The 14,173-nt window shown below is 39.7% G+C and overlaps 1 protein-coding gene across 5 annotated transcripts in view; it reads right to left on the bottom strand.

The window, feature by feature from the left end:
• LOC114507668 (phosphatidylinositol 4,5-bisphosphate 3-kinase catalytic subunit gamma isoform) overlaps positions 1-14,173 on the bottom strand; it is a 42,509-nt gene that overhangs the window by 11,780 nt on the left and 16,556 nt on the right. For 4 of the 5 annotated variants that reach the window (XM_028525617.2, XM_036010771.1, XM_036010773.1 and 1 more), the window contains exons 9-10: positions 13,520-13,631; positions 12,150-12,307 (exon numbers count right to left, since the gene is read on the bottom strand). In XM_028525617.2, coding sequence (XP_028381418.1) covers positions 12,150-12,307; positions 13,520-13,631 — 270 coding nt within the window. Of the gene's footprint in view, positions 1-3,118; positions 4,159-12,149; positions 12,308-13,519; positions 13,632-14,173 lie in introns of those variants that run through there. The other variant, XM_036010774.1, reaches the window with a different exon arrangement.

Below are 14,173 nucleotides of genomic sequence, written 5' to 3'. Positions count from 1 at the left end.
CACTAATACATCTTGTAAGGGGTTAATATCCAAAATTTATAAAGTACTTACAAAACTCAACACCAAAAAAAACAACAACAACACTCTAATTAAAACATGGGCAAAGGAGCTGAATAGACACTTCTCCAAAGAGGACACAGAGATGGCCAATAGACATATGAAAAGATGCTTAACATCACTAATCATTTGAAAAATGCAAATTAAAACCACAATGAGATATCATCTCCCACCTGTCAGAATGGCTACCATCAATAAATCAAGAAACAAGAAGTGCTGATGAGGATGTAGAGAACAGGGAACTCTTTTGCACTGTTGGTGGGAATGCAGACTGGTGTAGCCACTGTGCAAAGCAGTATGGAGATACCTCAAAAATTAAAAATGGATCTGCCTTTTGACTCAGCAGTCCCACTTCTGGGAATATATCCCCCAAAATCTAAAATACTAATCTGAAATAACACAAGCACCCCTATGTTCACTGCAGTGTTATTTACAATCACCAAGATACAGAAGCAGCCCAAATGTCCATCAATAGCTGAGTGGATAAAACAACTATGGGACATTTACACAATGGAATACTACTTAGCTGTAAAAAAGATGAAAATTTTACCCTTTGCAACAGTATGGATAGACCTGGAGAACATTATGCTAAGTGAAATAAGTCAGTCAGAGAAAGACAAATACCATATGATCTCAATCATATGTGGAATCTAATGAACCTTCCAAACTAACAAGCAAAATAGAGACAGACTATAGATAGAGAGCAGGAAGACAGCTAAGGCAGGGGGAAGTTTGGGGGTGGAGGGATTGAGCAAAAAGGAACAAGGACTCATGGGCATGGACAACAGTGTGATGATTGTGAGGAGAAAGGGGTATAAGGGGACTAAACAGTAATGGAAAATGTATCATAAATAAAAAAATTTAAAAATATTCAAAATAAATTCCAGATGAATTAAAGATTTAAATTAAAAAATGGCAAATACAGTATTTAAATAATCATGAAGTGGGAAAGGACTTTATAAAGATTACTTCCAAAATAGAATCTGTAAAATATAGCTGGAGAGATTACAGAAACTTCAAACTTTTGAGGGAAAAATATTAAAGGAGGCAAAGAACAAGAAAAAACATATTTGTAACATGACAGATTACTTCTTCACTCCAGCCCCCAATAGCTCTTACAAATAAGAAAGAGGTAAGTAGTTGGCTAGAAATACAGGCCAAGGACGTAAATGAAGATTCATACTGTAACACATAAAACAGATAAACATATGAAAAAATATGAAACTCCATTAGTAATCAAATAACTAACCTAAAAAGAGATGGAAACATTCATTTACTGATTTGGAAAATCTTTCTTATTTTTAAATTTTTTAAGGAGAATACCCAATGTTCACCTTTCATAGGCTGATGGTAGATAGGAATAGGTATGATTTTACTAGCAGATAATTTGATAACATGCCTCAAAAACTTTAACATGCTTATAAGTGTTATATAACTTAATTGTGGTGGTGGTTATATGATATGCATTTGTCAAAGTTCAAAGACCTGTGTACCTTAAAAGGTCCAATTCTGCTGTATGTGAATTATGCCTCAATAAGTTTGACTTTAAAAATGTCTATATTCTTTTGTCCAGAAATTTACATGCTGGGAATTTACCTTTTCTTTTTAAAGATTGTATTTATTTTATGTTTAGAAAGAGGAGAAGGGAGAAAGAGAGGGAGAGAAACATCAATGTGTGATTGCCTCTCATGCACCCCCTACTGGGGACCTGCCCCCCAACCCACACAAGTGCTCTGACTGGGAATCAAACCAGTGACCATTTATTTGGTTTGCAGGCTGGTGCTCAATCCACTGAGCCATACCAGCCAGGGCAGAATTTACCTTTTTTTAAAAAATGGCTAATCTTGTAATGATATCTATAAGAATGTTAATTAGAACATTGTTTAAAATTGTAGAAAATTGAAAGCAACCTAAATATCCTACAACTTGGGATTGATAAAAAGGATTTATGAAAATACCTATAACTGAGTTCTTTATAACTACTAGAATGATATTATAGAATAATATTTAATAAGCATGTAAAAGCTTTTGAGTTAAAAAGCAGGTTTGAACCAATACATAGTATAATCCCATTTTGATAATTGAACACAATTTTTTAAAAAAAGAATGTAAGTTTATAAGCCAAAATGTTAATAGTGATTTTTCTTTTTGCTTTTAGATGACCTCTTCTGTGTCATTTGCATGTGGCAAGGTAACTGCCATGACAACGGTGGTCATGCCTGTGTCACTCTGTGGGTCAAGGCTGGACTGTGCATGCATCACCCTAGCCAAAGACAAAAACTCATGGGCTCTTCTGGCATTTTTTAAGTGAGACAATATATATAAAGTGTCTGTCACAGAGGATGGCACATAGCAAGGTTTCAATAGATGTTAGTTTTCTCCCTTCCTACCTGGAGGACAGGGTGACTCTGGGGGAGGCTCCACAGACACAATTGACTGTGCTGTTCCTGCGGTGGCCCAGGCATCACATCCCTAGAAGGGGCCCCAGCACCTTAATGCTCTTGTGTTTTTAACGACTCCATTTCCGTGAGGGAATCATTTTCTCTTGCTCACCCAGAGGACCCACTGAGGTCTCTCTCATTTTTTTGCTAATTACACAGGCTAAGGGCAGACTTCATCCCAAGCAACAGTCTCATTAATTTGCCAACTCACAATTTTCACAAAGGTGTAAATGAGGATGACTTTTGATTTTGAATTAGATTACATTCTGATTTTTAATAATTTTCTCTCCTGTACACTGGGAGCTCTAGGCAAACCCCTTACTTCCTGTCCCCCTCGCCCCACACACACACTGCTGTCTGAGAGCACTATGTGGTCAAATTCCTTAACACAATTTTTTTGAGGAGGAAAATTAATCTGGGTTCAAGTTTTAACACTAATCTATAGGTGCTCAGTAAGTATGTGTTAAGTGGCAACACAGTGATTAACCAAAGCACAAGATCTCCAAAGCACACAAAGAGATGTTTAAAATGGAACTGTCCCCTGGGGTGGCTCATTTGGTTGGGGTGTCACCCTATACACCAAAAGTTGTGGGTTTGATTCCTGGTCAGGGCATATACCTAGGTTGCAGGTTTGATTCCCTGGTAGTGGGGCATATGGGGGGGGCAACTGATCGATGTTTCTGCTTCTCTTGAAGGCCATCTCACCTACATAAGGAGTTTACACTGGCTCTTATTTATTCGGTTGGTTCTGATTTTCATATATTGTACAGGAGTCACTTCTATGAGAAAGAAATGTCATCCCCAAATTTAACCACATGCCCCATACTTGTCAGACATATGTCTAAATTCTGACTGGCTGTGCAGACTTAGAAACTTGGTGTCAGATTTATCGCTTAAAGGTAGCGTGGAGCAGTGGTTAAAAGCACAGATTCACACTTCACTCAGTGCCCAGATTCAAAGCTTGGCTTTATTACTGACAAGCTGCTTGTCACAGAAGTTGCTTAAACTTTCTGGACATCGGTTTCCTCATCTGTGGAATAATAATAACAACAATACCCATTTCATACAGTAGTGGTGAGATTTAAATGCTATGTAAGTAGTTGGCCATTATTGTTAATAATGTGAGAAGTTACATTATTGATCACATACTTCTCAATGCTGAGGAGGTCACCTTCCCATCTAGACCACCTGTTCAAAATGTCTCCTTAGATAGTAAAGACCTAGGTAGTGAAGTGGGTCCAGATAGGAGCCTCAGTTCCCACCAGTGTCCAGGGGGTGGGTTTTGTCCACACTGGCCACTGAGATAGGTAGGAAGACAGGAGCACGCAACAGGCACAAAGGCTACATATGCAGGTGGTTTTCTTGCTATGAGGGGCACGGTGAGCACTTGCTCCACCCACTCACGCCCCAGAGGTTCCATTTCTGCCCTTTATACTCAGCCATCATTCTGTGAGAGCATTTCGGACCATGCTGCCTCAGCTCAGAGGCCTGTGGTTTGAGGCACCATGAGGATGTGGCTTGGGGAGCTCAGGGGGAAGCACAGAACACAGAAGTTACTGACTGTAGCAATGGAATTTTCCCTTCTGCCAGGGCTGCCTGGCACTGACCTCAGACATCTTTCTTCTGTCCTTCTCTGATGCCTGTTGAAGGCTTTCTGTTACTGAGTGGAGAAGGGGTAAGGGAAGAATCTGATTTTAGGGACTTAGTTAATACACTGTTAGTGTGAATGTGGGGAACACTGTAGTATTGTGAATGTCATTAGCTGGACACAGTATGCTTTAGTAGCTAGTAAATAGAGAAAGCCTACACAGTATATCTGCTCTTAACTTCACAGGGGATTCCAATGCCTTAATTATAGCACCTAGTACCATCAGAATGATTGCTTTTACAAAACTGCCACTCCCATAACTCTTGGGAACAAAGGAATTGATTACCATTTCAGGGTCAACACTTTGACTTGATTTGTTAACTGGACCAACTTATTACTCTGCTAAACTGAACAAACAAACAAACTACTTTTTATGTACAATCTACTCAATTCTTAACCACCAATGAGCTCTGACTGCTTTAGACTATCCAAGGTCATGTGGAATATGCCAGCTTTTTCTTTAAATTCCTCCATTTTCATCTTGAAACAAAGTGGAAGTGAAATATTACTGTACATAATGCACAAAAATGAGGAAGTAATCTCAGGATCAAAAACAAACAAAAAAAACTTAAAGAAACAGAAACTCCCTGAGCAGAATCTGTGGCTGACAGGAAAAAGAGGAGAAAAACAAATACTCATTAATGAAGAGAAATGTTCTCACCCACTAACTTTTCCTAAATGATCATGTTGCCTCTGTCTGCTAGAGGAAGGAGAGTGGAGAAAAATATTTCAGTCAAAGACAGGGGATTTTATTTTGTTTTCTATAAGAATCAATGAATTAGTTAGGCAATGCTTTAGAAGTTATTTTGGCAAACAGAGAAGGTCACTGATTAGCAGACCTAATAATGGAAGAAGCGCTTTTTGGTAAATCTGAAGTAAGAGTGTGTCTGACACTTGGTCATCCATTTGTTCAGTTTGAATGGAATTCTTATCTTTAAAGACTTCTTAAAAATGTTTCTCAGACTAGCTCTGTCTACCAGAAGAAGGGCTGTATTTCCATGTTCTCATATATTTATCTATACATTCATTCATTATAAAGATAAAGGTTACAATTAAACTGTCCTATTTTAGTAAAATATTCTAAATAGATGAGACTATATGTAGAGGTATGCTATATCTTCTAGTCTTGTTCCAAAAAGGATTGAAGGTAGATTATTTGTACACATAAAAATCTAAACAACATTATTTAAAGGTGGGTAGAAGAAGGAGAGGGACTCACAAAGGAAATGACCCACACTGAATTTGGATAAAAGATTAAGCCTACATATCACAAATCCTATATACTTGCTATGGGTGGTCTTCAAATATATCTGTAGCCAAAAGGAAGCTTGCATGTGTTACTTCATCCAATATACAGAAGATTTTAAAAACCTATTTGTTAAGGAGAAACAGTTTTTGTAGAGACTATGACCTAAGAAATTTTCTGAGTGGATTTTTATAAAGAGTACATTTTGTAACATGGTGAATAGTGTCCTCAATAATGCTCTTATGGTAGACAAAACAATTCTCTAAAAGAAACCAAACATTGAGAGAATGATGCCAGTTGGAAGGTTATTCTTGATAAATGTTTAAAAGTACCAGAGGTCTCATATCTCAAGCACTGAGAGACACTGCATGCTGGTGGATTAACATGGAACCAATCCAAGGCCATTTTTCAGTGTTATGTTCTTTTCTTTTCCAGGAAAGTGATAAAATTTAGCAAGCCTATCCAAGTTCTAACAATTCTACAATCAGACAAGTTTGCATCTGCGGGGAGATGTCATACCAACATATCTGAACTCCTACAAAGGGCTGATGCCAGACCTTTCTCTGAGCATATATTCCAGTGGCAGCACAGACAGATAGTGAAGCTCTGACAGTCTCAAGACTCGATGGAGGAGGCTGAGCTTGTCCTCGTTAGTGCGCCAGGGTACAAATCTCAAGAGAGATCCTTTATCAACTCAGTAAGTTTTGGGCAGTTTGACAGATAAACTTGTCATCTCCCTGGTGACCTGTAATAAGCCTTTATTACAGTAATGTTTGATTAATCAAATGAGCTCCAAAGGACTTCTTTGTTTTGTTCTCTACCCCCCAATCCAGCCCACGCCCTGCTTCAAATTAGACCCACATTTCCTTTCTTGATTCAAATTCTACTACGCACCCCTGTGTATACCTGTGTTCCACCCATACTGGACAACTGTGCTTTTATTCCTAAGTACTGATGCTGAACACCAACTTCATGCCCTTGCTCATGTTATTCTCATGATGCAGAGGAGGGAAGGAACATCCAGGCAGAAGGAATAACATGAGCAAGGGCATGAAGTTTGGACATGTGGTATAGACCTATAGTATACATTCAATATAGGGCAAAATGTAATTTAACTCAGCCCTTAAGGCCCCAATATAAACACTTCCTTCACTCCATAGTCCTTTTCTATCCTCCAGGATTTAGTTGCTTCCTCTGCAACCCATGGTCGAAATCCTTAGTACAAAATTGCATATGTATCTCTTAGTAGAAAGATATACAAACTTGTATAGTATCTTTTCTGCTGGGCCCTGGGGCTGTGCCTCTGCTCTGTGTCACCCGTGTCCAGCACACTGTAGATAATGTGCAGAATGCACAATGCACAGGAGCCAAGTTCAGTGTTGGGAAAGATTCATTGCTTTAAAATCAGGATGAATTAGGGAACAATCATATTTGAAGAGGATTAAACTATAGAGACATCTCACCTTACCAAGAGCAGCACTTGAGCCTTCTTTGTGCCTGGCACAGTATCTGAAATGCAGCAGGTATTTAATAAGTGTGTGTCAAATAAGTGTGCTCTCTTGGATATGGAAGGACAGGGCCTGGTGATGTAGCAGGAAGGAGCAGGAGGCTGAGATAGCCCAGCAAGGCAGGTCACACATATAGACAGTTACAGGTGTAGACAAGTGCAGGGCACACCAAACAGTGAAGGGGAGTCAGAGAACAGGCTTGCGGGATGACGGTGAGGATCAGATGGTGAGGTCTCTGCCCCGGTGCTCCCTGGGGCTGGGCCTAGGTGACTACTTGAGTTTCTCCAAGACAGATAGCAGGAGGGAGCAGGGACCCAAGGCTTGCAGCAGGTTAACAAGTAGGGCCTGGCGGAGCAACTGAGGCGAAAGTAGTTCAGACAACCTGGGATCTGAGATGAGAGCTAGATGAGAGCAGAGGTGAACTGAGAATGAAGGTTTTAGAAACCCGAGTCAGGACTCTGTATAGCGGCTGGGCCCAGGGCTGGGGCTGCAGGTCGAGGGGTGTGGGTACACCCTGGCATGGGGACAGCACTGCTGGGATGGAAGCCCAGCAGGGCCTGATAAAACTGGCGTCCTAGATTAAAATAACATCTGAGTTAAACATCTGAGTTAACACTGAGTTAAAATGTGTCGCAGACTTCTCTCATATAATGCTTCTTAAGAGTGACATCTAGGGGCTAGTGCCTTTTAAGTACGCCCATCAAATTGCCTGCTTTGCATAGACGTGCATGTGAAGATGTTCCCCTGACTTCTTCAGCTTTATCTGATGTACAGTTGCTTAGTGCCTACTATGTGCAAAGAACATCTTCAAAATGCTTGTTTATACAAGGCCAAGTTGTTTGTGCTCCTTGAAAAGTGTCCTACGTTGAATGTATACTATAGGAGTACATACCCCAGGTGTATACACCACAGGTCTTATTCTCTTGGCACGGACTATGGCTCTGACAGAAAAAAAATATGTAATGGTTATGTCAGTAAGAAAACTTTCACAAAAATGTGAAGGGGTGTCATATAACAAATATTTGTATTATATAAAAACATGTTAGATTTCATAATTAGGTTTACTTCTTCTGATGTACAGTTATTTAACCTGTACCTTGAAGGCTTATTGGCATCCATGTGATGGTAGTTTGTCTATCTGTGCCTGGGTTACTACTTCATAAATTCATAGAATACAATGTGTTATGAGGAAGGAAGAAAACCAAGGGGCAGGCTAGTCTCATCCACTTCATACTAACGCAGGAATTCCTCCTCTACCATTCACTCCTTCACACCCCAAATAACCTACTGAGTACTTATATGTCTCAGGCCCTGTGGAAGGGATTCAGGTAAGATGTGGCCATGTCACACAGAGCTTACTTTGGGAAGGGAGATACAAAGAGCAGGCTAGCACAGATGGTTACACACTGTGATAGATGCTATGAGGGCAACATGCAGGGGCTGTGGCAAAGAGTGACACCAGGGACCTTATTTAGAAGACTGCTCTGATCAATAACACTTCGACTGAGCCCTAAAGGGCAGGGAGGCCATTCCAGGGGGAAGGCCTACGTGGTGAACAGCTGGGTAGGTGGACAGGGAAGGCATGGAAGAAGGCCACTGAGACCTGATGGATGTGGGGAAGGTGCCACAGGGCAGGTTGGAGGGAGCAGGGCTCCATGGCACAGGGCCCTGTAGGGCAAGATTAGACATTTAGATTTTAGTTCAAGTCAGAGGAGAAGTCAGTGAACAGTTTCAGGGAGGAACTTTGTATCTATTTCTTCAGTTTTTAACCGAGTTCTAATTAATTTACAACTTTCTAAAACACCAAATAGTGTACTTAATAGAATGAAAGAAAAACACTAGACTGTTGACAGTATCATTTTTGGGAGACGGGATAATGGTTTTTTCATCTTACTGATGTTTTCAGTATTTTGCTGGGTTTTTTTTAAGAAGTAGTTACTACTTTTAATTAGAAAACCCCACATTCTTATATAAAAATAAATGGGAAGCCACATTTTATTTGCCAGTGATATAAATGTATTTGCATGTAATATGTTCTATAACTGTCCAGTGAAATTTAAAACAAAATGGTTCAAAAATAAATTGCCAGTGGGCAAAACACTGTTTTCTTTTTTTTATCTCTTCAGTAAGAGAGAGATTTTTTCTAAGGAGAACTTATCAAAATGGTCATCATCGAAACATACGTGTGTGTGTGTGTGTGTGTGTGTGTTGCTCCACCGGCTGACAGACAATCCTAGGTTCCAATAGCAGGCCTTGGTTTTGTGTCTTTTTGTCTGACTATAGTTTGTTCCTGAACTCTCCACTGTTCTAGAAATAATTTATGAACATGGTCCTCAGCTAAATTAGCTAACCAGTGCTAGTTTAGTTCAGTTTGAATTAAAACTTGGAAAGCAGACGGGTGAAATAAAGGAGCACTGTCCTCTGGCAGCTCCCCTGGCTTCCATCCTCTGGCCACTTGCTAGGTTTATTTTCAAGACTTTGTGGAGAGGGCTTACCTTATCCTTAACAAAAAGTGGGTCAACTTTTTTCTACCCATTCTAATAAGTTATTCAAATGTGCTGTATGCATTAATTAATCTTGTCAATTCAAAATGAGTGATTCACTGGAAATGAGGAAACCTTTAATTCAAATGTAAATATATACAACATTTCCCAGCTTACCTAAAAATGACAGCTTTATTATATAAGGTCTGAGATGCTATTTAGAGAGTTTAGAGATGTGCTTCCTGAGCTTGAAGAACTTCATCTCAAAAGAGAACATAAAGCTAAGAAACAGGAAATATTCTGAAAGGCTTAGTAGCATGTAAAACAACAACAACAACAAAAAAACTACCAAAGGTCTGAGTTAAGTGATGAAAAAACTTGCTGCTCATCTTTGTCAGGCTGGAAGCTTTAGAAGGTCTGCATCTGTGTAACTGTACACATATGTACATATGTTTGGCTTTTGTCGGATTGTGAGTGATGTGAGTGGGGACAAATGCAGAAAGGAGGAACAGATAAGGGGGCAGGCAGAGCGTGGACCCTCACTTGCTCTTTAACCAGAATAATGCTACTTTTTTCATGCTTTATATATTACTCTTCTGCCTGGGATGTCATTTCAGAAAGAGCTTCTCAACTTGAAATTGTTCAAACTGTGAAGACCTGTTGTGATGGGTTTCAGTTTCTGCTATAGTCTGGCCACAGGGCTAAGAATTCTACACCTTTCATTGAAATAGCACCTAAAAAATCACATGACATAGGTCCTAGTATTCTGACTTTACAGATGAGAAAACTGAGGTTCTGAAAGGATAATTTGTATCACATGCACTGCAATGAAATAGTAGAGCCAGGATTCAAACTCGTTTCTCTGCTTCAACGCCCATCCTTCCAACCACAATACCTTGCTGGATCTGTGTTTAAGGATCAAAGTGCATATATACACAGGCACTTAAATAGTATGTCAATACTCTAAAGTATAGATCTTTCTCTGTAAGTACATACAATTTATGAAGGTGTGTTTTTAGTGGTGGAAACTGCCTAGATGTCACTTTAGATAAAGAGGTTCTAATGGCTTAAGAAACACACTTTGGGCACAAAGAATGCAGAAATGCTTCCAGATGGAGAGGATAGCTTGTGCAAAGTCTCCCTTCAAAGAGTTCTTGCTTTGGATGGAAGCTGCCTGGGGATGGGGAGGCAACCACTCCTTGGCCTCCTCTCCTCCCAAATTTAAAACAACAACAAAGAAGACTAAAGGGGAAGTCCTCCTGGGATTTTAGGGTTGACATGGGCATTTTTAGGTCTATGGAAATATTGTCAGGACCAGGAAGAGAACACATCCATAGACACAAGGAGAACCTGTTAGTGAGGTCAAATTCCTTGAGTACCTCTGATTCTTTAAATAGCACTGTTGCTGCTTTGTTTGTTCAAAGCTAGTCAGGTGAGTCACCTCCAGGAGAAGAGAATGGAGTGTTTTCCCTCAATTAAATGGTTAAATTCTTCCAGGTGTTTCTTTTTATTTCCTTCCTGCCCGCCCCCCTTTATTTTGTGAAACCATTTTTCTGTTCTAGGAAGTTGTCAAAACATATGATTTTAACTTTAAAGAAAAACAGGACTGAAATGTATCAAATCCCTGGAAATAGTCTGAAACCCAGTTGAGTTTACACAGAAAAACACACACTAAAAATCTTAAGACCATCTGGCTGCAGAGATCTCAGTTTCTCTGACAAAACTCCTGGAACTGTGGAGGATAAGTCCTGTAATCACTGAAGTGAAAATCAGGCAGGAGAACAAACAAGAACAGACAGGTTTCAAGACAGTGCATTCTAGTTCCTGTTTCACTGAGCGTCAGGCCTGTGTGCCCTCCCAAGGGTAATAATGTAGGACTCAAGAAGAGACTCAGGAAAAAGACTCCTAAAATGCTGAGTGCACGTAAGTGGCATTAAGGGAGAGGGCTGCTGTACATATAAAGTCATCACCTGTTGCCTCTATTGGTCTGTTTTGTGTTTATTAATAAAATTGGTATATTATAGTAGTAATTATAATTTTTCTGAGTTATGTTCATTCACAGTTACTAAATTTGCAAGCGTGAAAATTTTACTCCTCAGGTGTTTAAAATATCTGAGAGTCAAAAGTGAATGTAGACCAAGAAGACCTGGAAAAGAGGTGGAATGTGAATGTTCCCAGGGAGCTGGGCAGACCCAGCTGGGAGCTGGTTCACAGTGAGCGGGCAAGCCAGAGCTCTGCAGAACATGCAGTCAAGTTGCCAGGACTTCAAATGAGAGAAAAGACTGTCCTTTACAAAGATGAGACAAGCACACTGTGGTAAAACAAGAGTTCCTGCATTAGCAGTTTGATATATACCTGGAGGAAAAATGATCAAGAAAAGTCCATAATCATTTGAGAGTCCTGAAAAATCTATGTAAAAGTTGGATCTTCTAGGCAGTGCCTTGGATAGATAAATATTCAAAAGCTAAACCTGCTTGCCAGGTGATCTTTCTTAAAGCCCCCTCTTCAGTACCAGTGTCATTCTGATGTCCTAGAATCGCCAGTCCCACTGAAGCTTTTCGTTGCTGTTTGGCTTTAGGTGGCAGGATTACTGAAAAGTGTCATCCTGTACTTGGGAAGGAATGGAGGTGATGGGTGGTCATGCCAGAAGGGGTAGGCAGAGGTGCAAGGAGCCTCAAAGTGGAGCGAAAATATGAGGGCACCTGTGCACTGCCGGCACCATCTGCTTGGTGTTCACAGTAGGTGGTCATGAGGGAGGCCAGTTACCTGAAATTTCTGAAAGTGTAGGCTTGTCTTCTTTCCAGAAGTTCCCATCACAAACAGGAAGTCCGGGGTCAGCACAAATGGCACTCTCTCTTTATTAATGCCCAGGAAACTTTTGTAGTTCCCAAGGATATGCCCAAAGTCAATATGAAATAGATTTCCTTAAAAGAAGAAAATGTCTGACATCATTATACTGGCATAAGCACTTGTAACAATACTCTGTTTTGTTTACTTTTGAACCTTTTTTTTAAATTGCCTGACAATGAACTATCTTGGGTGACAGAGCTATTTTTATACTGTTTTATCAGCCAGTGATATTTTTTGTCTTAGCAGGTGTGTGTAGTAGTAGCCACAAAACAGTCTTTGAACCAAGGGTATTTTCTATATATATCCTTTCGGTGTTCTTTAAATGACAGTCAAATGTTATTTAAAAATTATCATTTCAGAATTATTATTAGAAATGTAAATTAAAACTCAGGCTAATATATCATCACTATACCCAAGATCCTCTTATGCCCCTTGTGTAACTCAAGATAGACTGATGTTTCATTCCGCTTGGAGGAAGAACATTTACCTTTTACTTTTGAGTAGCAAGAAACAAGTAAGTCATTTGAATCTCCTTTGGGTCAATTTCTACCACTGTCACCATCCCCACCACAATTACTGTCATCTCTTCTCATTTGTATAGCTCTTTATTATGTGTAGGGTCTATAAAGGCATTATCTCTTTCAATTCTCATAGATAGTAAGTGGTTTACCCAAATGTGGTGCTTTTTCTAGATTCTCCTCTTAAATTGGTCCAAATTTCTTAGAAAAAAATTTCCTGGCATGGTAGCCAATACTGAGCACTGTCAGAGTGGACAGTGAACCAATAAAGAGGGGCAAGTTAGGAAGGCCCAGCATTTCAGATTTAAAGGGATTATCTATGAGTTCTTTTTGTTGCTTTTCTATGAAATCTGACACTGTTGATCACACTTACCTTCATGAGCTTCTGGGATAAGATCCTACTTAGCTATTGTTTGATTTATGCTACTTAGGTCTCATTTCCCATATCATCTTCTATTACTCGTACCTGAGTGATCTAGGGTGATCATGGAATTTGTGTCTCTGGACAATGACTTCTAGATATGTGCTCCACCCTTGAACTCCATTTAGAAATTGCTCTGTGCTGGGGGAGGAGGAATTGGCATTCAATGGGTACTGAGTTTCAGTTGGGGAACATGAAAAAGTTTCAGAGATGAATGGTGGTGATACTGTACAACAATGTGAATGTAGTTGATGCCACCATACTGTACACTTACACTGGTTAAAATGGTAAATTTTTATGTCATGTGTATTTCACCACAACAAAAAATATACAATAAATAAACTCACCTGTCTCTGTAATCATAATGTTGTCGTTGTGTCGGTCACCTATTCCAAGAACAAAGGTTGCCACGCAGTAGCCAGCACAGGAATAAACAAATCTCTCCACTGCTGCCTGAAACTAATTAAAAAGCATCTGATTATTAGTTGTGTTCTAACTACAAAGAGCAGCATGAATCTATTACAAGTGACTTTCAAAAAGACATTACATTTTCAGAGAGCAAGTTAGTTGTGCCTGGTTCTATTAATGTTACATCTGTTAAGTGCCAACTTTCTCATTGCTCTACTTGTATTTAGGTGAAGATTCAATGAATCACAACAGCACCAGGAGGAAACACGAGCCAAAGGGCAACATCAATTTAATCAAGGGGTTGCTTCACTTTCTAACCATGAGTCACTTGCCAACAGCCATACAGAACCCATGATCATTTGTCATTGGTGAACATGTGTTTTGCTTGTGACCACTTAAAATATGATGGGGTCACAATACACATGTATATCAGGCTAATAAGTGCTGCTAATTATATTGTCTCTCTAAAAGCTGCTAACCATGCAAAGAAGTGCTAATCTTGCGCAGCAGAACTTCAAACAGCAGCCCAGCAGCATGGGAAGGATTTAGCACATGTACTTGAGAGGAATGGTGGAACTGACACTTTCAGCATC

This window comes from Phyllostomus discolor, chromosome 10, assembly GCF_004126475.2.
Source record: "Phyllostomus discolor isolate MPI-MPIP mPhyDis1 chromosome 10, mPhyDis1.pri.v3, whole genome shotgun sequence".
In the NCBI taxonomy this organism is placed as follows: Eukaryota; Metazoa; Chordata; class Mammalia; order Chiroptera; family Phyllostomidae; genus Phyllostomus; species Phyllostomus discolor.
The sequence above is the reverse complement of the archived record's forward strand: the minus strand, read 5'-3'. Positions and strand labels throughout refer to the sequence as shown.